This window comes from Gobio gobio (assembly GCF_949357685.1).
Source record: "Gobio gobio genome assembly, chromosome: 20".
In the NCBI taxonomy this organism is placed as follows: Eukaryota; Metazoa; Chordata; class Actinopteri; order Cypriniformes; family Gobionidae; genus Gobio; species Gobio gobio.
Window position 1 is genome coordinate 15263744 of NC_137113.1, and position 21781 is coordinate 15285524.

General features: G+C 41.4%; 3 protein-coding genes across 4 annotated transcripts in view; 2 read left to right on the forward strand and 1 right to left on the reverse strand.

Moving 5' to 3' along the window:
* timp2a (TIMP metallopeptidase inhibitor 2a) overlaps window positions 1-3126 on the forward strand; it is a 39429-nt gene extending 36303 nt beyond the window's left edge. For both annotated transcript variants that reach the window (XM_079845988.1, XM_079845987.1), the window contains one exon: window positions 753-3126. In XM_079845988.1, coding sequence (XP_079702114.1) covers window positions 753-950 — 198 coding nt within the window. In that variant the 3' untranslated portion in view covers window positions 951-3126. The remainder of the gene's footprint in view (window positions 1-752) is intronic.
* A 7-nt stretch (window positions 3127-3133) lies between these two features.
* On the reverse strand, window positions 3134-16985 carry sfxn2 (sideroflexin 2). The gene is made up of 12 exons (XM_079845983.1): window positions 16848-16985; window positions 15030-15207; window positions 14780-14950; window positions 14545-14643; window positions 14259-14334; window positions 13904-13989; window positions 13743-13803; window positions 5769-5835; window positions 5610-5659; window positions 5148-5197; window positions 4992-5039; window positions 3134-4245 (listed from the first exon to the last, which is right to left on the reverse strand). The coding sequence occupies exons 2-12, from the start codon at window positions 15185-15187 to the stop codon at window positions 4146-4148; spliced, it is 966 nt and encodes a 321-aa protein (XP_079702109.1). The 5' UTR covers window positions 15188-15207; window positions 16848-16985; the 3' UTR covers window positions 3134-4145.
* Window positions 16986-17017: 32 nt separating this feature from the next.
* Window positions 17018-20265, forward strand: arl3b (ADP ribosylation factor like GTPase 3b). Its single transcript, XM_079845986.1, has 7 exons — window positions 17018-17322; window positions 17509-17584; window positions 18019-18162; window positions 18303-18419; window positions 18501-18551; window positions 18638-18823; window positions 18912-20265. Exons 1-7 carry the CDS (start codon window positions 17264-17266, stop codon window positions 18957-18959), a joined length of 681 nt encoding a protein of 226 aa, XP_079702112.1. The 5' UTR covers window positions 17018-17263; the 3' UTR covers window positions 18960-20265.
* Window positions 20266-21781: the final 1516 nt, after the last annotated feature.

Sequence of the window (21781 nt, forward strand, 5' to 3'; positions counted from 1 at the left end):
ATTAATTTGTCTATCTATCTATCTATCTATCTATCTATCTATCTATCTATCTATCTATCTATCTATCTATCTATCTATCTATCTATCTATCTATCTATCTATCTATCTGTTGTATCTATCACTCCATCCATTCATTTGTCTGTCTGTCTATCTATCTATGACTCCATCCATTTGTTTGTCTATCCATCCATCCTTCCAGCCAGCCTATAAACCTCAAAGCTTTTTAAACTTGTATACCTTGTGTTACACTAGAGTTAAGTTAGGTGAAATAGGTGTAACTTGTCCTGCGCTGTTCATGCTATGGAAGAGAAAGAGACCCCAAATCTTGCAGCTTGTTGAAGCGATCAAACTTTTGATTTTCACCTGGTGGACAAAAAAACAAGTGAAAGAAGAATACACTTACAGTAACATTTGTATGTATATTTGAGGGGGGAAAATGTTTTAACTCACCTGATGCATTGCTGTTACCTTTAGTACTTAGTACATCATATGCGTACTCACTACTTGCACTATTTATACTACAAAACTGTAGAATCATCACAGAAGTATCCAAAAACAAACTTATAGAGACTTATTGAGTTGAGTCACTAAGCACCTACCTACTGTAGCCAATATTTAATAATAAAATGTAGCTTATATTTAGCACTTGCATATAAAAAAAAAATAATAACTCCAAGCCAACCTAACATACTTTGGTTAAAAAAATACTATCAGTATCACCCTGTAACAAACATTGTTTTTGCTCCACCCAGATAACACGCTGTGCGACCTTCCCATGTGAGATCAGCGCCCCAGAGGAGTGTCTGTGGACAGATTGGGTGACGGAGAAGATAATTCACGGCCGCCAGTCCGACCACTATGCCTGCATCAAGAGAGGAGACGGCTCCTGCGCCTGGTACCGTGGAGTCGCTCCACCCAAGAAAGAGTTTATGGACGTAGAAGACCCTTAAAGTATCTCTCTCCCTCTCCACATCACCCAATCTGAGATTCTTACAAATATCATAGATAAGGTGTAAGTTAATATCGACATAAAGACAAAACTTTACCAAATTGAAATTGAAACGTCTTAAGGCTAGATTAGTGTACAGTCTTCATTAGATATCGCAACATGAGATAGAATGGAGCGAAAGTAACGACCCCACCTAAGGCATCGTGTGAGGGACAATCTTTAAAACGAGAGCACTTTCTGCCCCCCAAAACAGCGCTTAGATTTCTCTCTGCAAAAAAGACTGAACAATCTCTACAATCTCCCAAAACTGCAGTCTCTCAGCTCATTTCGCATTTTCAATTTCTGGTATTCTGGTCCAAACCCACACGGGGTGGTAGTGAAAGTATTACTTTTGAAGGTAGTGTAATTTCCCAAAGCCATGCCAATTGGTCCACTCAGATAAATGGTGAGGCAGGACTTCCCAGATAGTTCAAAGATGTGCAGGGACCTGGAAAGAACTTAGGACAGCTGGGGTTTGGGGAAAAACAAAACGAAAATTTAAGACCAAAGTCAATGTCGTTTGACATGAATTTGTGATGGAAACAAAATTGTGCTGCTGACCAAATTTCAGAATGTTGAACTGATGTATATGAAGCTGTTCTTCATTTCACCTTTACCGCTTTTCATCATCCTTTCATGGCGCATCCTTCGTATATATATGAAAAATGAAGGAATAACCATGTTAACATCTATTATTCTGACAACGGCTCGTAATTAGTTAGCAATATACAATCAATTCCTCTCCAATTCGATTTTTTTATGCACATTTATGAATCAAACATCCCTCATTTGTTTTGTCAGTATGTTTGTTCACCTTTCCGAACCTTTGATTTGTCTCAAGCACCCACGATGAGTCAGATTTATGCATTTATTCCTCCGTTAATAGTTCAGTGATGATACTATTTAAACTTGTTGCACTTTTTAAAGACAAAACCAAGAGGACTGTCTCCTCTTTTTTTGTAATTCTCGTTTTCAGTGCTTTCGTTCTTGTTTTGCAAATGCTTTAGCTTTAAGCATTACAGCATCAGTTATCTAAGATCCTAGTGAGCTCTTTTACCTTCCGTAGTATTGTTCTTTTATGTGTCATTAGATTATATACCCGAAGAGGTATGTAAGACTTTAGTTGCCATGGTAATGGGAAGACCCTTCGTTTTGCCCTAGAGTAAAACAAGGCTGATTGGATTGGCATGCAAAGACACAGGCCTATAGCATGCGCTGAGAAAGAGGAAGCAAAGAGCGAGGTTCCTTCCTTCTGTGATGTCAATAAACTCAGGAGTTTATTGGCAGCTTGAGAGGAAGGCACAGAGTTGGGTTGTTGCAACTGTCCCCTGATTGGGCGTTGCCAAGTCACATGATTGACTGAGGGTGAGGCGTTTGAATACTAGTTGCTAGGCGCTTCGTCAGGGTGAACCATGTGGCCCGATGTGGTCATAGTATTTGAGAGAAAAAGAGAGAGAGAGAGAGAGGGAGAAGACAGACCGCCGACGAACTGACGAAAGCAACAATAAAAGTGTTGATCGATTTGGACAATATAATGCATCACAATCATTGTATAAAATCAACACAGAGATCACTTGTATTGACAAAGGGAGCATTCTTATGGGTAAATCGTTCAATTCATGCCTTTCTACTTTGGCTATCAGTGTTCCAGCATAAATGTATGAAGCTTTTTTTGCATAAGTGTGATTTAAATTAAGATTTTTGTTTCAATATCCTCGCTTCTTTCTTCATACCAGAAGCATTGTCATAAACAAGCTTGAACTTTTACGAATAGGCTATATAAATCTACAAGGTTAATGTTTAATATGCATCGAGCTATAACTACTTAAACTGCTTTGTATTAATTGTTATTGAACTTCTTTAATGGCGTAAGTTAAATGATTTTGTTTCTACTTTTTTAATGTGTTATTATTACCTTTGATTTATATGATCATTGTGTTATTTTTACAAGTCTTTGTCTTTCTCTTTTATGATTTGCTGAAAAGAGCAGGAATGTGAGACCTAGTGTCTGAACCACATGATAAAAGTTGTGGTAGAAGAACCAGACTATGCATGTCTTTGATGCTTTGTGTAATTCCCATGTGGACGTTCACTTGACGGATAAATATACAGTATTACCAATAAAACATTAAACTACATCAGCTTGTGCCATTAGTATTTTTAATCCTATGAGGAACTATACATGTGTGTATTTCTCGTATCTTTATATAATTTAATCAAAATATATATATGCGCGCGTGCGCACACACACACTACAACAAACGTACAACAGTTGTTTTGTTAATTGATGTTGTGGAAATATGGAAGCATTTTGCTGGTGGCCTTAAGTATTTTTTTGCTGCAACCTTCACAAAACTTTAATGATCAGATACTGCCCTCATGTGGCAGGAATGAATATTGAGCGCAGATCAAATAAACACAAGGTCCTCTTTGGTTCAACTCCCATGAGTTATCACAGACCGGGGGTTTATTTCGACAGCTGTCTGTTTATTTTATCATCTTCTAATGATGAAAACAAGTACATAACTCAGAGAAGTTCACAGAGAGGGTAGGATTTGGATTTTCGTTTTCAAATTTAAGGCACACTAACTGTAAAATGCGCTTTACCTGATGTTTAATACTTCTCCCCACTTTATACTCGTAACTGGTATTTCAAACATAAACATTTACGATCTGACTGTATATTCCTGAATGTCTGACTGTTTAAAAAATAGCTGATAAAATAACTTCACTGTTGGCTTTAGAGGGTGTTAAAGCATTACACTTTTAAAATAAACTTTTCCTGAGAGATGTATGTGGTAAATGGAGTTTGGCATCAGAGGGAAACAGTGCTCAGCCAGTACAATCTGTTCCCAATTATCCAGGTCATATACAACAGGAACATATGATCAGGTTTATCCAATGTCCATAAATTCTCTGTAACTCATCTGTACAAATCAAACTGATTCTTTGCAGCAGTCAGGGCCAAATGGTAAACTGTCCATAAATTATGCTTCAGTGCATAAATACTTTCTTTCTGTGTCATGAAACACAACCTCAAATCAAAAGGCTTCTTTTTGACAACTTCTTTAACAAAAAAAAAAGTGTCTAAAAGAGCTTCTAATTGGGCGATGGCTCATGCATCCAGTCTGGATAGGACAGTCTGATTGGCTGGCACTCACAGGCCCTTGTTGAAGTAGACGTAACTGACACGGTCCCCGTATTGAGAAATGATGGACTCTCTGAGCTCAGGTTCCAGCTTGGTAACAGCCATAGAACTGCAAATCAATGTGAAAATGACTGATTAGTCTGGTATGTCTCAGAGACTACAGTTTAATGTGATAACATCTGAATGGAGATTTTTTTTTGAGAAAGATAATGGATGAAGCAGCTGCAAAAAAAAGTTGTGAGAATAAGCTTCATGCCATAATGAATCTGTGAAGCTCCAAAATGGTCTGCTCTAGTCACTATTTATTATACTTGTACATTAAAAACCATCACATGGGTTAGGGGTCAGTAAGACCTTAATACTTTCATTCAGCAAGGATGCATTAAAATGATTTAAAGTGACAGTAAATAATGTCTTTCAACAAAAGATTTCTATTTTAAATAAATGCTGATCTTTTGAACTTTCGGAAACAAAGAATCCTGAAAAAAATCAGTTTCCACAAAAAAGATTAAGCAGCACGACTTTTCACCATTAAAATTAATAATAAGAACTGTTTCTTGAGCGGCAAATCAGCATATTAGAATGATTTCTAAAGGATCATGTGACACTGTGGATGCTGAAAATTCAGCTTTTCCATCGCAAGAATAAAATGCATCTAACAAAATATATTAAAATAGAAAACAGTTCTTTAAGATTGTAATCTTTTTTCACAATGTCACTGTTTATATTTGACTAGTGTCAAAAACTTTTTAAAAATCGTACCGACCCCAAACTTTTGAGTGGTAGTGTATATTTAAGAGCTGCTTTAAAGAGCCATTATCCCTTTTAAAAAGATGCTTTAAATGCAAACTTTACCATCTCTGAGGAAACAGTGAACACGCTGCAGGCACCATGAAGACAAGACTGTGAAGCAGAGTAAGGCATGTTGTCATTTCTTCTACTGAAATAAGATCTTTTTTATTTGGCATATCAATTGTTTCTATTTTCATAATAAGAAATGTGATCACTTACAATACACCAACCATCATGACTTGCAGTGGCCCATGAAGAAATGTGATTTTCTGCAACAAACACAAAGATGTTTTATATCAAACCATTCATCTACAGCTAAGTGTTTCTAGCCTTTACAGACCCAGGAATCCCAATATAAAATAATGAATGATAACAAATAAGACTTTGTAACACTTTATAATAATTTTATTGGAAAACATTATTATGCTACACAATGCACGTCAAATCATTAGCTGATGTTCATTAAAAGTGTCATTAAAATCTCTGGATCTACAGTAACATTTGTTAAAAAGCTGGATTCATGACGATAACTGTTATATGAGACCAACTCAACAGTCGTCTGCTTTTGAGGGCTGAGAGAGTGAATTTATAACAGAAACACCTGCAGATCATAAACTGGCTATTTTATAGCTTCGCCATTCCATAGCGTGCTCCTTGGACACAAAACACCTTAAGACTCACCTGCATGAATCTGTATTTTTCCAGCCTCTGCATAAGAATGGGAAGTATGACTGCAAAGAACAAACAAAACGGCTCAGGATTCAAAATTGACCGGTGGGTGAGGGCTGGTTTATTTTAGCACTGAGATCTGATAACACTGGCCAAACTCTCTGCACTTACTCATGCCCGGTGCTGCCATGGTAACTCTAGAGATGACCACCTGTGTGATGCCCTTGACAGCTGCTTTCTATGAACACACACAGTATACAGTATTTATTCCCTAACTTAAGAACAGAGAAATGCTTATAATGTAGAAACAAGACATCTGATCATTAAACTCATTATTATAATCACCAAACACATAAAAATCAGTTTAAACAGATGGTTCTGCTCATAAGTTTACATACTCAGGCATGTATGATGCAGTGGTTATAAATTAATATAATAATATTAAAGGAACAATCCACTTTTTTTGAAAATAGGCTCATTTTCCAACTCCCCTAGAGTTAAATAGCTGAGTTTTACCATTTTTGAATCCATTCAGCCGATCTCCGGGTCTGGCGGTAGCACTTTTAGCATAGCTTAGCATAGATCATTGAATCTGATTAGACCGTTAGCATCTCGCTAACATTACAGTAGTACTCAATACTGTCAGACTTTCACTTTCATTTATCACTTGAATTAAGATTATAATAATTAAATTTTAAAGCACAGCCCCCACAAAATCAGACTTTAGTACCTCTTTTTACTTTGAGATCATTCTGAGGTTAAATACAGTTCCCTTTCGAACGGTCAGTTCGTACTGCGTCTTTAAGACGCTATGGGGTAGGTTCTCCTACTCTCGAATATACTGAAGTAATTGTAAAATCACGCAGTGCTACTGCCCAGTCAAAACAGTGTCGAGACATCTCGCACGCTATTGGCTGGCCAGTGGGAACTGCATGAACCAATGGCAGAACAGCGTAATCTGAGCGAACCAATGGGCACAAAGCCCGCGAAGCTGAGCGCAAGAGCCCGCGAAAGGGGCATATAAAATACGCTGTAACTGTCAAAAACGTCAGATTAATCTCCTTCAGCGACGATCTACGGTCCTCGCTGATAAACTCGAACTACACCACCTTCACCGTGAATTGACGAGCCTGCAGCGGAATAGCGAACTAACCAGCCCGGACGTCCTGCGAGAGTCAGCGGACTGCTGTATTTCAGCGCGCTCAAATCGCCAGCGATCCCGCGAGCTGTCACGCCTTTCCCCTGCGCTCTTTGGTGAAACACTACGGTGTATCCTTTTTGTACAATACTGAGAAAAACATATCACTTGTGTGCAGTACTTACCTGCACTAGGAGGATAACCACGAAGGGTGCGTGATCTGTCTGGGCAAGGCCCACGCGGACGCTGCTCTCACCGGGTCCGGCTGCCCTCTCACTGCGAGGGTATGCCTATTTCCTCCCTCCGTTCGCGGATAGCGCTCTTTTCAGAGCGCGACCCCGGCCCTCGCGCTCTCCCGTTCCCCTTTCCGCCCGAAGCCTCGGCGGGAAAGAACGGCGGAGCCAGAGGGCTGAGTATACCGAGGCTAGCGAGTTCACGTCGGCCCAGTGCCCGCGTGACTCGTCTTCACCTCAGAGAGACGTTTCCCCTGTGACGTTCCCTCGATCGGACCTGCTCCCTCCGCTCGACGCCGAGGGCTTGGTCTCATTCGGCGGCAATGAGGAAGACGAATCCGCACTATTACCAATGTCTCGCTCTTCCTCTTCTCTCACTCGGGCCGCGCTAAGAAGCGCCGCGGACAGAGAATGCCGGAGTGGAGTTTCCTGCATTACTTTCTCTCAGACTGCTGGAGATATTGAGAGCGCGCCTTACGCTACAGGCTGTTGTCACTGCAGCTCGCGCTTCCTCAGCGGCAGCGCGTGCGCCCCTCTCTCTCTCCCAGCGCGCTCACTATCTAGAGCGCGACTTACGTCATTGCTGCCTCGCTGTCTAGCGCATAATGGCGTCGTGAATGGCGGCCAAGCCCTGCGTCTTTTTCACTCTATCACTTCTCTCAGTCCCCTATTCAGGCGACTGGAGAGGTTCAACAGTGTAGTAAACGAGCCTGTTATGAAACACGCACGCCACACACACTGAAAACACCGTCAAGAGCGCGACTTACGTCATAGCCACGCCCTCCGCTGTTACGGTGTACTTCACACAGGGTTGCCGGTTCGAGCCCAGCTCTCACAGGTTTCTCAGTGAGTCTCAATTTAGTGAATGGCGGCCAAGCCTTCAACCACTTCTCTCAGTCCCCTATTCAGGCGACTGGAAAGGTTCAACAGTGTAGTAAACGAGCCTGTTATGAAACACGCACGCCACACACACTGAAAACACCGTCAAGAGCGCGACTTACGTCATAGCCGCGCCCTCTGCTGTTACGGTGTACTTCGCACAAAGGGTTGCCGGTTCGAGCCCAGCTCTCACAGGTTTCTCAGTGAGTCTCAATTTAGTGAATGGGCCAAGCCTTCAACCACTTCTCTCAGTAAACGAGCCTGTTATAAAACATGCACGCCTGTACACAGAACGCTGTATTATTGGTGATCCTAATAAACAATTAAGAGTTCTTTCCTCTGTTATGACTGCAGGCAGTGTGTCCCCTACATAGGGTGTACCCCTGCATATAAGCACTGTTAATTCAGCGCTATAGAACCACTCAAAAGTCCTGCTGTGGCCGGATTACCACTACAGACTTACTTTACATTCTCTCAATCCCCTCGGTTCAGGCGACTGGAGATGTAAATATTGCAGTCAACTAGCCTGTTGTCAAACACGCTCGCCTGCACATCAACGCTGTGTTTTAACAATGACTTTACTAAAATACATGCACCTTGCACATAAGCACTGTTCTCACAGATTACTGCTCACGCCGAGAGCGCTCTATATGTAGAGCACGCGCCCACTACAGGTGTGTGCCGCTACACATAAGTGCTGTCCGCACAGTGTCACATCTCTCCCCTCGGCCCGTTTTTGTTCCGGTCAGGGAGAAAAATACTGTTCTGAATGTTTTTCATGCAATGAATGTAAACTACGAGTCCGCTTTAATGCGTGCTCCCCTGCATTCTACCGCCATAAAGGCGAGTTAAAAAAAAAAAAAAAAAAAAAAAAAAGATGGCGGCCTCAGGCCCATCTTAGATCTCAGACACCTGAACAAGGCTCTATCAAAAGGCTTTTCAGAATGCCGACATTAAAACAGATCATCGCGCAAATCTGCCCGATGGACTGGTTTTTTCTCATTGGATCAGAAAGATGCTTACTCTCATATCCAAATTATCCCACGTCACAGACCGTTTTTGAGATTCGCGTTCGACGGGAAGGCTTATCAGTACACAGTCCTGCCATTTGGCCTGTCCTTTCACGAAGTGCATGGATGCAGCTCTCTCCCCCTTAAGATAAGCGGGAATGCGCATTCTGAACTACCTCGACGACTGGCTCATACTGGCCCAGTCAGAGGAAGAAATAAAATCTCACAAATCTATGCTACTCAGCCATCTAGAATGCCTGGGTCTCAGAATAAATACAGCCAAGAGCTTATTGCTTCCCAGGCAGAGAACCTCCTTCCTGGGAACGATTTTAGACTCAGCCCAAATGAGGGCGTGGCTATTGGACGAACGCGCTCTGACTACACAGCAGCTTGCATGTTCATTCAAAATGGGAACCTACACACCCCTAAAAAATTTCAGAGAATGCTAGGCCTAATGGCAAAAGCTTCTCCAGTACTTCCGCTGGGTATGAAGCACATGCGCCCCCTGCAGTACTGGCTGAAATCACGGGTTCCTTCCCAAGCGTGGCATTCAGGCCAGCTTTGGATCAAAGTGGGCCGCGGCTGTGTCAAATCCCTGGCCCCGTGGTCACTTGGAAACAGTTTCCAGACGGATGGTGGTCACCACGGACACCTCCAACTCAGTTTGGGGCGCTCTGTACGAGGGCGAACCGGCCTTCGGCTCACGGTCAAGCAACGGAGTCACGGTTGCACATAAACTGCCTAGAAATGCTGGCAGTAGTGCTAGCCCTCAAGACTTTTTTACCACGTCTCTCAGGTCACCATGTTCTAGTCCGCACGGACAACACGACTGTGATCTCCTACATGAACCGCCAAGGCGGGCTCAGGTCGAGATGGCTCAACCAACAGGTCAGACATCTCCTCCTATGGGCAAAAGGCAAATTACATTCACTAAAAGCAGTGCATGTGCCAGGCAGACTGAACCAGGGAGCAAACATGCTCTCCAGGGGCCTCGTGTCCCCGGGGGAATGGGCCATCCATTCCTAAATGGTTCAAATGATATGGAGTGTTTTTGGGAGGGCAGAGGTCGACCTCTTCGCCTCCGAAGACAACTGTCATTGCCCAATCTATTTTTCAAAGAACAAGGATGCGCTGGCCCACAAATGGCCCAGCTGCATACTTTATGCTTTTCCACCAGTACCGCTCATTCCCCAGATTTTAAAAAAAGGATCAGGGAATGCGAGCACAGTCCTGCTAGTAGCTCCACTCTGGCGAACCCACATCAGGTTTCCCGAGTTGATTCAGTTACTATCAGCAGCCCCATGGCCAGTTCCCCTAAGGAAAGATCTCCTTTCTGAGGCGAACGGGACAATCCGGCACCCCCACCCCAAAATTGTGGGCGTTACATGTTTGGCAACTCAAGGGGGGCTCAAGAACCTCCCAGTGAGTGTCTTGAGCACCATCAGTGAAGCTAGAGCTCCGTCTACTAGACGTCTCTATGCCCTTAAATGGTCAGTGTTCTCTGACTGGTGTTCAGTCAGGAACTATAACCCAGTGTCATGCGAGATATCACAAATTCTTGTTTTTCTATAAGAGATGTTGGATGCAGGACACACTCCATCCACACTCAAAGTCTACACGGCAGCTATCGCCGCATCTCATACGCCTATAGCTGGCCAATCAGTACGCAGACACGCCATGGTCATAAAATTCTTAAAAGGAGCCAGGAGGCTTAACCCCCTTCTCCCTCCTACGGTGCCATCCTGGGACCTTCATTGGTCCTAAGAGCACTAAAAAGACCTCCCTTCGAGCCGCTGCAGACGGCTGAATTAAAGCCACTTTCGCTGAAAACTGCCCTGCTACTAGCACTGGCATCTGTTAAGCGTGTCAGTGACATTCAAGCGTTATCTGTGAACGCGTCATGTTTAGAATTGGCCCAGGCGATTCCAAAGTCATCCTCAAACCAGGGCATGGTTATGTACCTAAAGTGCTTTCAACACCGTTCAAAGCACAGGTAATCACTCTCTCTGCCCTCCCCACTTCGGAGGATGAGAGACAGTTACACCTGCTCGGCCCTGTTAGGTCGCTTAGAGCATATATTGAGCGGTCCTCCCACTTTAGACAGTCGGAGCAGCTCTTTGTAAGTTTTGGTGACCGAACTAGGGAACTTCCGGTCACCAAACAAAACCTAGCCAGATGGCTAGTGGACGCGATAGCGTTAGCATATGACACTATGGGCCTCCAATGCCCCATAGGTGTCAAAGCTCACTCCACCAGAGGCATGGCCTCCTCTTGGGCGTGGTCTAGTGGAGTTTTCTATGGGTGACATTTGTAGATCGGCAGGTTGGTCCTCACCATCTACTTTAACCAGATTCTTCAGTCTGGATGTCCCTGCACTGCAGGCACAAGTCTTCGCTGTATAAAAATACTAAGACGGCCTAATGAATATCAGACGGCCTTGTAAGCCCGTCCCCGTCATAAGTTGGCATTGGGGCCTTCATATGCTTCAATGCTTACACATTCCTTATAGTTACCGGCCTCTATGAGCCCAGTAGTATAAGACGTGTGTACATATATATTATTAATATAAATGATGTGTCAGTAACTCTAGTCTTGAGCCCTTTCTAATAAGTGTTCAAACTTGAGGGAGTACATGTCACTGCGCTTATCATAGCACGGCGGGATTAAATAGGCTCCCATAGCGTCTTAAAGACGCAGTACGAACTGACCGTTCGAAAGGGAACGTACTCGGTTACTTAACGTAACCTCGGTTCCCTGAGATAAGGGAAGGAGTACTGCGTAGACGGCCGTGCTATGGCGCTGACTCGGGTGATCGTCGCTTCAGTCGATTTAACCTGACGTTTTTGACAGTTACAGCGTATTTTATATGCCCCTTTCGCGGGCTCTTGCGCTCAGCTTCGCGGGCTTTGTGCCCATTGGTTCGCTCAGATTACGCTGTTCTGCCATTGGTTCATGCAGTTCCCACTGGCCAGCCAATAGCGTGCGAGATGTCTCGACACTGTTTTGACTGGGCAGTAGCACTGCGTGATTTTACAATTACTTCAGTATATTCGAGAGTAGGAGAACCTACCCCATAGCGTCTTAAAGACGCAGTACTCCTTCCCTTATCTCAGGGAACCGAGGTTACGTTAAGTAACCGAGTACGATTTCTGGATTAAATTATTTTTAAATTTCCAGCACTGGAACGCATTTTTAACACTTGCCCCAACATTGGCTGACACCTTCTTCTTCGTCTGTATTGTGTTAGTTTAGTATAATCATCTGCTGAAGTCTACAGTGTTTATATAGATATTCATATACACTCACCTAAAGGATTATTAGGAACACCAGTTCAATTTCTCATTAATGCAATTATCTAATCAACCAATCACATGGCAGTTGCTTCAATGCATTTAGGGGTGTGGTCCTGGTCAAGACAATCTCCTGAACTCCAAACTGAATGTCAGAATGGGAAAGAAAGGTGATTTAAGCAATTTTGAGCGTGGCATGGTTGTTGGTGCCAGACAGGCCGGCCGGAGTATTTCACAATCTGCTCAGTTACTGGGATTTTCACGCACAACCATTTCTAGGGTTTACAAAGAATGGTGTGAAAATGGAAAAACATCCAGTATGGGCAGTCCTGTGGGCGAAAATGCCTTGTTGATGCTAGAGGTCAGAGGAGAATGGGCCGACTGATTCAAGCTGATAGAAGAGCAACTTTGACTGAAATAACCACTCGTTACAACCGAGGTATGCAGCAAAGCATTTGTGAAGCCACAACACGCACAACCTTGAGGCGGATGGGCTACAACAGCAGAAGACCCCACCGGGTACCACTCATCTCCACTACAAATAGGAAAAAGAGGCTACAATTTGCACAAGCTCACCAAAATTGGACAGTTGAAGACTGGAAAAAATGTTGCCAGGTCTGATGAGTCTCGATTTCTGTTGAGACACGCAGATGGTAGAATCAGAATTTGTCGTAAACAGAATGAGAACATGGATCCATCATGCCTTGTTACCACTGTGCAGGCTAGTGGTGGTGGTGTAATGGTGTGGGGGATGTTTTATTGGCACACTTTAGGCCCCTTAGTGCCAATTGCTCATCGTTTAAATGCCACGGCCTACCTGAGCATTGTTTCTGACCATGTCCATCCCTTTATGACCACCATGTACCCATCCTCTGATGGCTACTTCCAGCAGGATAATGCACAATGTCACAAAGCTTGAATCATTTCAAATTGGTTTCTTGAACATTACAATGAGTTCACTGTACTAAAATGGCCCCCACTGTACTAAAATGGCCCCCACAGTCACCAGATCTCAACCCAATAGAGCATCTTTGGGATGTGGTGGAACGGGAGCTTCGTGCCCTGGATGTGCATCCCACAAATCTCCATCAACTGCAAGATGCTATCCTATCAATATGGGCCAACATTTCTAAAGAATGCTTTCAGCACCTTGTTGAATCAATGCCACGTAGAATTAAGGCAGGTCTGAAGGCGAAAGGGGGTCAAACACAGTATTAATATGGTGTTCCTAATAATCCTTTAGGTGAGTGTATGTGCCTAACTACGGCTGCAGACGCTCAGTCAACTTGTTCACGGACCGGCTTTGACTGTTCCAATATGGTGGGCGGCTTGCATAGAGCAGCCCATAGAACTACCTGCTAATGAGTCATCTATGGACCCCATCACTATACTGAGACTTTATAACCCACACAGACCACAGGGTGAGCACCCCCTGCAGAAAACCATTTTCCCAGGAGGTCTCTCATCCAGGTACTGACCAGTGACCAGGTTCAAATTCAACCAAGCTGCTTAGCTTCAGTGGGCGACCAGGCAAGATCTGCAGTGTGATAGCTGCTGGTGGCATCACCCTGATACAACCAATAAATGTCCCTCACCCTTGAGTGGCCCAGTTTATTTCCATCTTCATCGGTCACAGCAATGCCATTCAAAATCTCCCTATAAAGAAAAGAATAATACTGAATATACAAGATCTAGACATGTGAACCTACAGGTAAGACTAAGCAAAACTGATAAAAGTAGAAAAAGAGGGTCTCACTGTTGTCTCATCATTGGAATGTTCACACAGTTAGCAGAGGCCACGGCAGCGAACGGCACCCAGCGGGCCACCAGTGGAGGAGCTTTCTGAGGAGATAAAGGTTAAAGATGTTAAATAACCAATGGATGATATATTACCACTGGAGATTAGACTTTCTGCAGATTTTTACTTTCATTTTGTATTTATTATACAAAAGTGTTACAATTTTGTGAAATACTGTTACAACTGGTTTCTTTTAAATATATTTTAACATGTAATTTATTCCTGTGATGCAAAGCTGAATTTTTAGCAGTCATTACTCCAGGCAGTGTCACATGATCTTTCCCTTAAGTGTTCATATAAGGCTGAGTAATACCTTTGTGTAGAGGTTCAGCCCCACTGCAGTGGCCAGCGCTGTGCTTGTTGCCGTCAAATAAGCTACTCCGATCTGCCTGGGCAAAGAAGATACACACAACACAACCAAAACCCATATCTGTAACTGAAGCTTATCTGTTATTTGAAGCTCCTTTCCAGACATCTGTTAATAAATCGCTAGGTATCATAGGACAGTCACAAGTGGTATACACTCTGCATACCTACCATATGACCCAATCCTTCTTATAAGTAAAGTTCAAGGAAAGAAAGAAGTCAAAGGAACTTACTTTGGTGTGATGGGGGAGGCAGCATTGCGATTGGTGTAGTTGACCAGAGCGTTGAAAGACTGGTTAACCCACTGCCAAAATACTACAGCAGGAACTGTCCTACATGACCATACAAAATAATTGGTTAATCATTATAATATATGATACATAAAATAACACTGTTATAAATAACATAGATTGTAAAATAAATATTATAATTGATTCTAATATAAAAAAAAACATTTCAAGAGCTGACCTGTAAAACTGAAGCATGAACCCCGTGATGGCCATACCCCCAGGCACCTGAAATGACATTCTCCCAATCAGATTCATCCTGTCACCCGTGTCGGGGTGAAATGCTGAGTCATACAGCTTCTTGGCATAGTGTAGCTGCTCCTCGGTTGTGCCTGGAGGAATAGAGCCAGCTCTGAGGGAGAGAGGAAGTGACAGAAAGTAAGAGACAGGAAGAAAAGCAGAAAGATTACCTCATCAGTCTGTTTCTTCACCTGCAGCTCTCCACTAACACTTTGGCTTCATCTAGTCTGGAGTCAGGTAGCATTACAGTGCGCCAGTCAGTGATGTTGAAAAAGTGTTTGAGACGGCCCATGAACGTGGATTGATCCCAGCGTGCGGCGTCGATATCAAAGCCCTTCGGAGCTTCCATGGTTCTCTCTAACCAAAGAGCTTGGGTAAAAAAAAAACAGAACATAAAACAACAAATATTCAATACATCAATGGTTTCCACTTCCAGTCCACAGAGAACAGATCAAACTATGGTCCACAGAACAAAACAAATGTGACATTTTGGATGAAAATCATGTGTTGATTAGACTAAAGTGATCTAATGTGTGTTTAGCAATTTTTTGATTAAAAAAAAAGGCAAATTTATATTATTGGGTGGCCTACAAAATGTGGGCTCATTTTTAGAGATGCACCAATATGAAAATTTTGGCCGATACCGATAATACTTTATATTAGAAAGCTGATAACCTATATATTGGCTGATAAATCTAAATCTAACTTATGTAATTTTTGAGAGCCTGATTATGATAACAAAAGTCTCGCCATTAAAAGCAATGTCCCAAGCACACAATTATGATGTTCTCATTATAATTTTAAGTAGCCTATATGACAGACGTGCACTGAACTGTATTTCCCTTTTTGAAACCATCATGGCGAACAGTGCGCATCTGAAGTGTCAGCTGAAGGAAATAATACATTATTTATTGGCTTTAATATATCGGCCACATTTTCTTATCAGGCCGATAACACTTACATTAAAAATGAACATATATCAGCCGATACCAATATGGTGACCGATATATTATGCAACCCTACTCATTTCTTCTCCCCATTGTGTTATATTCTTCTTCTTTTTTTCTAACCGGTTTCTCATCTAACAAAGCAGGGTTTCTCCAAATGCTATGAGAAAAGCCAAAAATCATAGCTCTCACGGTGAGGCCAGCTATGCAAACAGAAGTATGAATATCAGGCAAAACAGAACAGGGCCTCGACTAATAATCTTGACTAGTGAACTCAAAAGCTGGAGTCTGACCTACTTATAATCATTTTCGTTCAGTCTTCCAAGTTAAAAATCAATGAAGTATCCACCAATCTAAGTCATTTTTCTCAGACAATATGGCTGTTGGTGATAAAAAATGAGGATACTATCAATATAATTACATTCCAAAATCAAGTGTACTGTGTTAAATAAGTAAAACATGCAGATTGTAATGCAAAATTAAAGCAATACATGAGCAAAGCAGGTGAGGGTGGACAAGATTTGACTTTTGTAACAAAGTGCACAAAAGGCAATACACAAAACAAGCAAAGACTGATTTTCAATGGGTCCAAACATGCCAAGACAATTTTCATTCTGGTCATTTGTTTCCTTACTGGTTTAACCTGATTTACTGGTATTTAAACAGAAAATGTTTAAAGCATACACTGTAATTAAAATAAAATATCAGCTAACTAATACAACTATGCACAGCTAACTATACCAACTAAGTATGTTACCAATAAGCTTAAAGGAAAACAGACCTCGCCATGACATTTCTAAAGTGGCATAAAGTATGCCTGCGCTTTTAAGACATAAGGAATGGTCAAACATTAAGACGTTTTAATTTTCATAAAGCCAGCCCTGCATTAAAGTGACATTAGAAGCATGCAAAGTAGAAAGACTGAGTTGTCTAGCCGCTTGCATCAGTTCATGTTCACTGTACACAAGCACCCGGTGCTCTACAGAAGCACCACCACCATATGCGCTGTCAAAACAAACCAGGAAAAAAAACATAAATATCACATATGCCTCATTAAAATACCTTTATAAAGACTTGACACTCTTGTTTATATCTCGTGGCGCTGCAGCAGTAGTGAAAACCAATGAAGTGAGTTTAACACTGTGATGATGTGGGCTTGCAACAGTAGACGAGCACGTGGCATTCTATCCTCCAATCCCTGAAGAGAAGAATCTCCCGCCCCTTACACTAGTGATAGGAAGTCAGGCTCATTTCCGCAAATCGGTACTTTCAAAACAGTTCGTTTCAATTAGCAACTGATTTATATATTTTTGTATGTAATGAAATTGCATGCACTAAAATGTTTCACTAAAGCATTGCTAACGTGTGTGCACACATTACGTGTATTACGTTTATTACTATTAAGTTGTATTAATGTAATTTGATTCAAAAGACTCGTCGTATTATATATTTTTATACATATCACATGTACATAATGTATGCACACTACACGATCACGTGTACATGAAACCTCTTGCTGTGGATTTGGTCACTGGTGGTAGGGTTATAAGCTTTTAAAATATATGTATTTATTTCTATATCAAAATGTGTAATTTATAACGATATTAATTGACATTAAAAGTTAATTTAGTTCGTTTAAATCATATGTTTAAATCAGTTAGCAGAGCTAAAATGTTTTTTCGTGAACTACGTAACTTTGCGCCCTTCTTGGGAATGCACGTAGGTTTTGCGTAGTACGTCATCCTCTCTTCCCCTTAGTAACCCTCAGCGGCGTCTCAGGGAGGCAGAATCACAAGATGGTGAGTTAAAGCGCTTACAATAAGCGAATTCTTACATGTAGACGTTTTTGTTTGAGATTCAACATTATCCTCCACATCATATTGTGAAATTCAGTCATGTTAGCCGCGTTGTCCGAGGAGAATTGTGGATTATTTTTGTAATGAAGTGGTAATTAAAGATGAGCAGCGGTTCTCGGTCGTGGATGAGATTAGCTTGCAGGACTGTTTAGGTGTCACGACTGTTCGAGAAACGCTTAAGCTTATGTTATGTCTCTTTTTATGGCTATTATCGGGGAAGCCTACATCAATATCTAATTTCTTTATTTACAAATCCATCGAGTAATAATCGCTCCTCTTGAAACCTGTTTGTTTGTTGATGCTCGTGCGTATCATGTCATGATGCAAGCGTTGCATAAACTAGGAGCTTTGTGTAATCTGCGTTTTTTGGTATTTAGGGTTTGTTATCAATTTTACGGAAACTGAAAAGTACCCCCGACCAGGAGGTGCGGATATTGCTTCTGGGGTTGGACAACGGTGGCAAGACCACATTACTGAAACAGTTGGCATCTGAAGACATCACTCATATTACTCCAACACAGGTGATACGGTTGCTGTAACCACTGCATTCACATCTCAAAAGAAAGTCAATTAAATGTAATGCATATGCAAAGTAATGTACTGGTTCAGCTGTGTTTTATTACCATAGCGGGTTTAATAACCTTTTCTTTTTTTGTTCTAGGGTTTCAACATCAAGAGCGTCCAATCGCAAGGATTCAAATTGAACGTGTGGGATATTGGTGGTCAGCGAAAGATCAGGCCCTACTGGAGGAACTACTTTGAGAACACAGATGTACTGGTGAGATCATCAGTCCTGTTAACAGTCATACGATCCACTTTGATTCCAAACACTTGGTTAACTGGATCTTTTTGATTTCAGATTTATGTCATTGACAGTGCAGATCGCAAAAGATTTGAGGAAACGGGACAGGTGATGCTTCGTCGGTATGGTTTCTTTGCTATTCCAAAACTATTTCTGCTCTCGGTGTTTAAATAAGTGACTTGATCTGCATGCAGGAGTTGGCTGAATTACTTGACGAAGAAAAGCTGAGCGGTGTCCCAGTCCTGGTGTTTGCAAATAAGCAGGACCTGCTCACAGCAGCCCCCGCGTCCGAGATAGCCGAGGGTTTGAATTTGCACACTATCCGAGACCGAGTGTGGCAGATCCAGTCTTGTTCTGCCCTCACCGGAGAAGGAGTCCAGGTGACATTAGAACACATATTGACAGTACAATTTGTCAGTTTTGACCATAAAACAATTTCGACTAAATTACTCAAATGTTGTGTTTCAGGATGGCATGAACTGGGTCTGCAAGAGTGTGAACGCTAAGAGGAAATAGAGCTACCGTGGCTTTCACCCTGGACGCGCAGAGGGAATGTAAAAGTTCATGAATCTGAAAAAACTTTCAGTAGGTACAGAAAATGAAGGCACCCTTTCAAAACTATTTTGATTCACTTTTGCCTCTCCGTATGGGTCTGCTATGGTCCTGTGTTCACACATTGAGTTCAAGTTAACAGTATCCTTTTAAACTCAAAATTAAGAATGTACATCCACATGATTTCACATTATAGTCAACCATGATTTGACTTGTTTTCTTTAGGACATTTCAGATCTTAATTCATTCTGCCTTCATTTCTTGAGATGAATGACTTGTGTTTTTATAATAAACGTTATAGTTATTAAGCGGAATTTGCTAATGAGACATTTGTAGAAGTGGCAGCCTTCATCATTCAATTCAACTGCTGTCTCTTGTTAGTTGATCTAAGGTCATATCTCCTGAGAGTAACAGACTTACAATGCGCAAATTCAGAAACATCAGTGTGTACAAAAGAATAGGGGACCATCGGCAGGAGATGAAATACATTTTTGATAATTAAATGTAAATAATGTTCCACATAGCAAATTATTTTCTGCATATATATACTGTCGAAGTCCAACATTTAAGGATTTCTTAGAGCTCTATACTGTAAGTGGCCTGTACAGCTGTAATCTATACACTGACGAGTACAAGAGGACGTTTGTTATCATCACACCAAGACTATTTCTGTAGTGTCTTCGAATGTCATGTTGTGTGTGAAATTGATGAAACATAATGAGTAAAATACTGCAAACATGTGCAAGTGTGAAGTTTTATTGCCTGAGAATTCTTTTAGATTAAGCAATCATACAATTATGTTTCTTTATTTGATTTGAAATTGAGTCCCTGCGCCACTGCTAATAGATTAGGCTGTCTGTCAGACACACACCCTCACAACATATGGTGTTGACAGAGGCAGAGCGACTCGCCAAGACACTTCACATACACCTACACTCACATGAAATTGCTTATTATCCAATGCCATTCTGAAACCATATGGTGTATTATTGTATGCTAGTTTATTACCAGTTAAAGAAAAACTGATCTTTCAGAATACATAAATGTAGTATAGGTGGCACTATTGACCATGTTTACCATCCTGGTATTATTTTGTTCAGTTCCTGATTTTCTATTATTCACTGGCCTTCCAAGGGTGAACATACACACATAATGCAAAAGCCACCATTAGATTGGTTGTTTTAGCAATAGTATAATGACCATATGTAATTATTTCTCAGTCTCTTTATTAGAATACAACCATAAAATACAGGAAATTTGTATGCAGTATAAAAAAAAAAAAGAGAAAAAACAGCTTCTATAGGCTAAAGTGGCGAGTATTTCGTGTGACCTCCCCTTACACTTGTGCAATAGCAGGACCCTGGCTCTCTTAAACCTAAATGGAATGGAACCCTAATAAATGTAATTGCTAACACCTGTGTTTGTCCTACTATTTCATGTCAAAATGACTGCTGTGAAAAAGGTCTATTACACCAAGTTTGTGTAAGACATACTTGAGCATTACATACACATGTTATGAGTTTTGATTCCTTGGAAGCTTGCCAACTTTTAACCACGTCATTCAATTCAAAACATAAAATCATCATTTTGCATCAGCAAGGGCACTCTGATAGGGAAATCAAACAAACTGGATACTCAAGATGTGGTATTCACGCTGTTATAAAGAAATTTGAGGAATCAGGAGAGGTCATGGACAAAAAATTTGAAATTGCTCAAAGTTTCTTTGAGAGACGAGAAGAAGTCCAGCAAGGACCTGGATCAGCATCAGCAAGTTGATCCTTCTACAGTCTGAAGAAGCTTGATCAGGAATGGTCTTTAAGTAAGGGTAGCAGCCATGAAACCACTTTTTTGGAAGGGGAAGAGGATGAAAAGGTTAAGATATGCTGAAGCTCACAACATTTTTAATATAAAAATATTACAATAATATACAAGTGATGAATCCAAGTTTGAAATGTTTCGGCCCAATCGTTGACAGTATGTGAAAAGAAGAGCTGGAGGAATGAGTTCTTGCAGCCTTCAGTGAAACATGGTTTGTCCTGGGTCTGCATTTCTGCCAATAGTGTTGGCGATATTGTCCGAATTGATGGGATAATCAATGCTGAAAAGTACAGGCAGGTTTTAATTCTAAAAACCGTGTGACTGGGAATGGTTTTATTTTTCAGCATGATCCCAAGCTCACTGCTAATGCGTTGAAATCATATTCGGGGAGAAAAACAGCTGATAAAACACTGACAGTCATGGATTGGCTTCCATAGAGTCCAGACGTGAATATTATAGAGGCAGTATGGGATCACTTGGACAAAGAAAGAAATAAAAGACAGCCGAAATTTAAAGACGAACTCTGGGAAGTGCTGAAAGAAGCCTGGTATGATATACCAGAAGATTACTTCAGAACTCCCCAAAAGAGTTCAAGATGTGCTTCGTGCCAAGGGAAGTCACACTAAATACTGACTTTTGCATGAAGAAGCCATTTTGTTCTGATTTTGTGTGTGTGTAGACTGTGTACATATTTCCTGTATTTTCTGCTTCAACAAAGGAGACTGAGACTTTTGCCCAGTACTATATATATATAGTGCTATTTTTGCTATTATTTAATGTGATGTTAATTGCTGTTTGCTGCCACAGACAACAAATGTATGTATTAATTAAAAACTTTGAACAAACCGTGATTACAAAGCTGCCAGTCGTCAGTACATTTTCTTTTCTATTTACATTTTGAATGGCCTAAAAGCAAGCCTTAATCTTAATTGAATCAATTCCAGTTAATTAAATCAAAATGAGTTAGT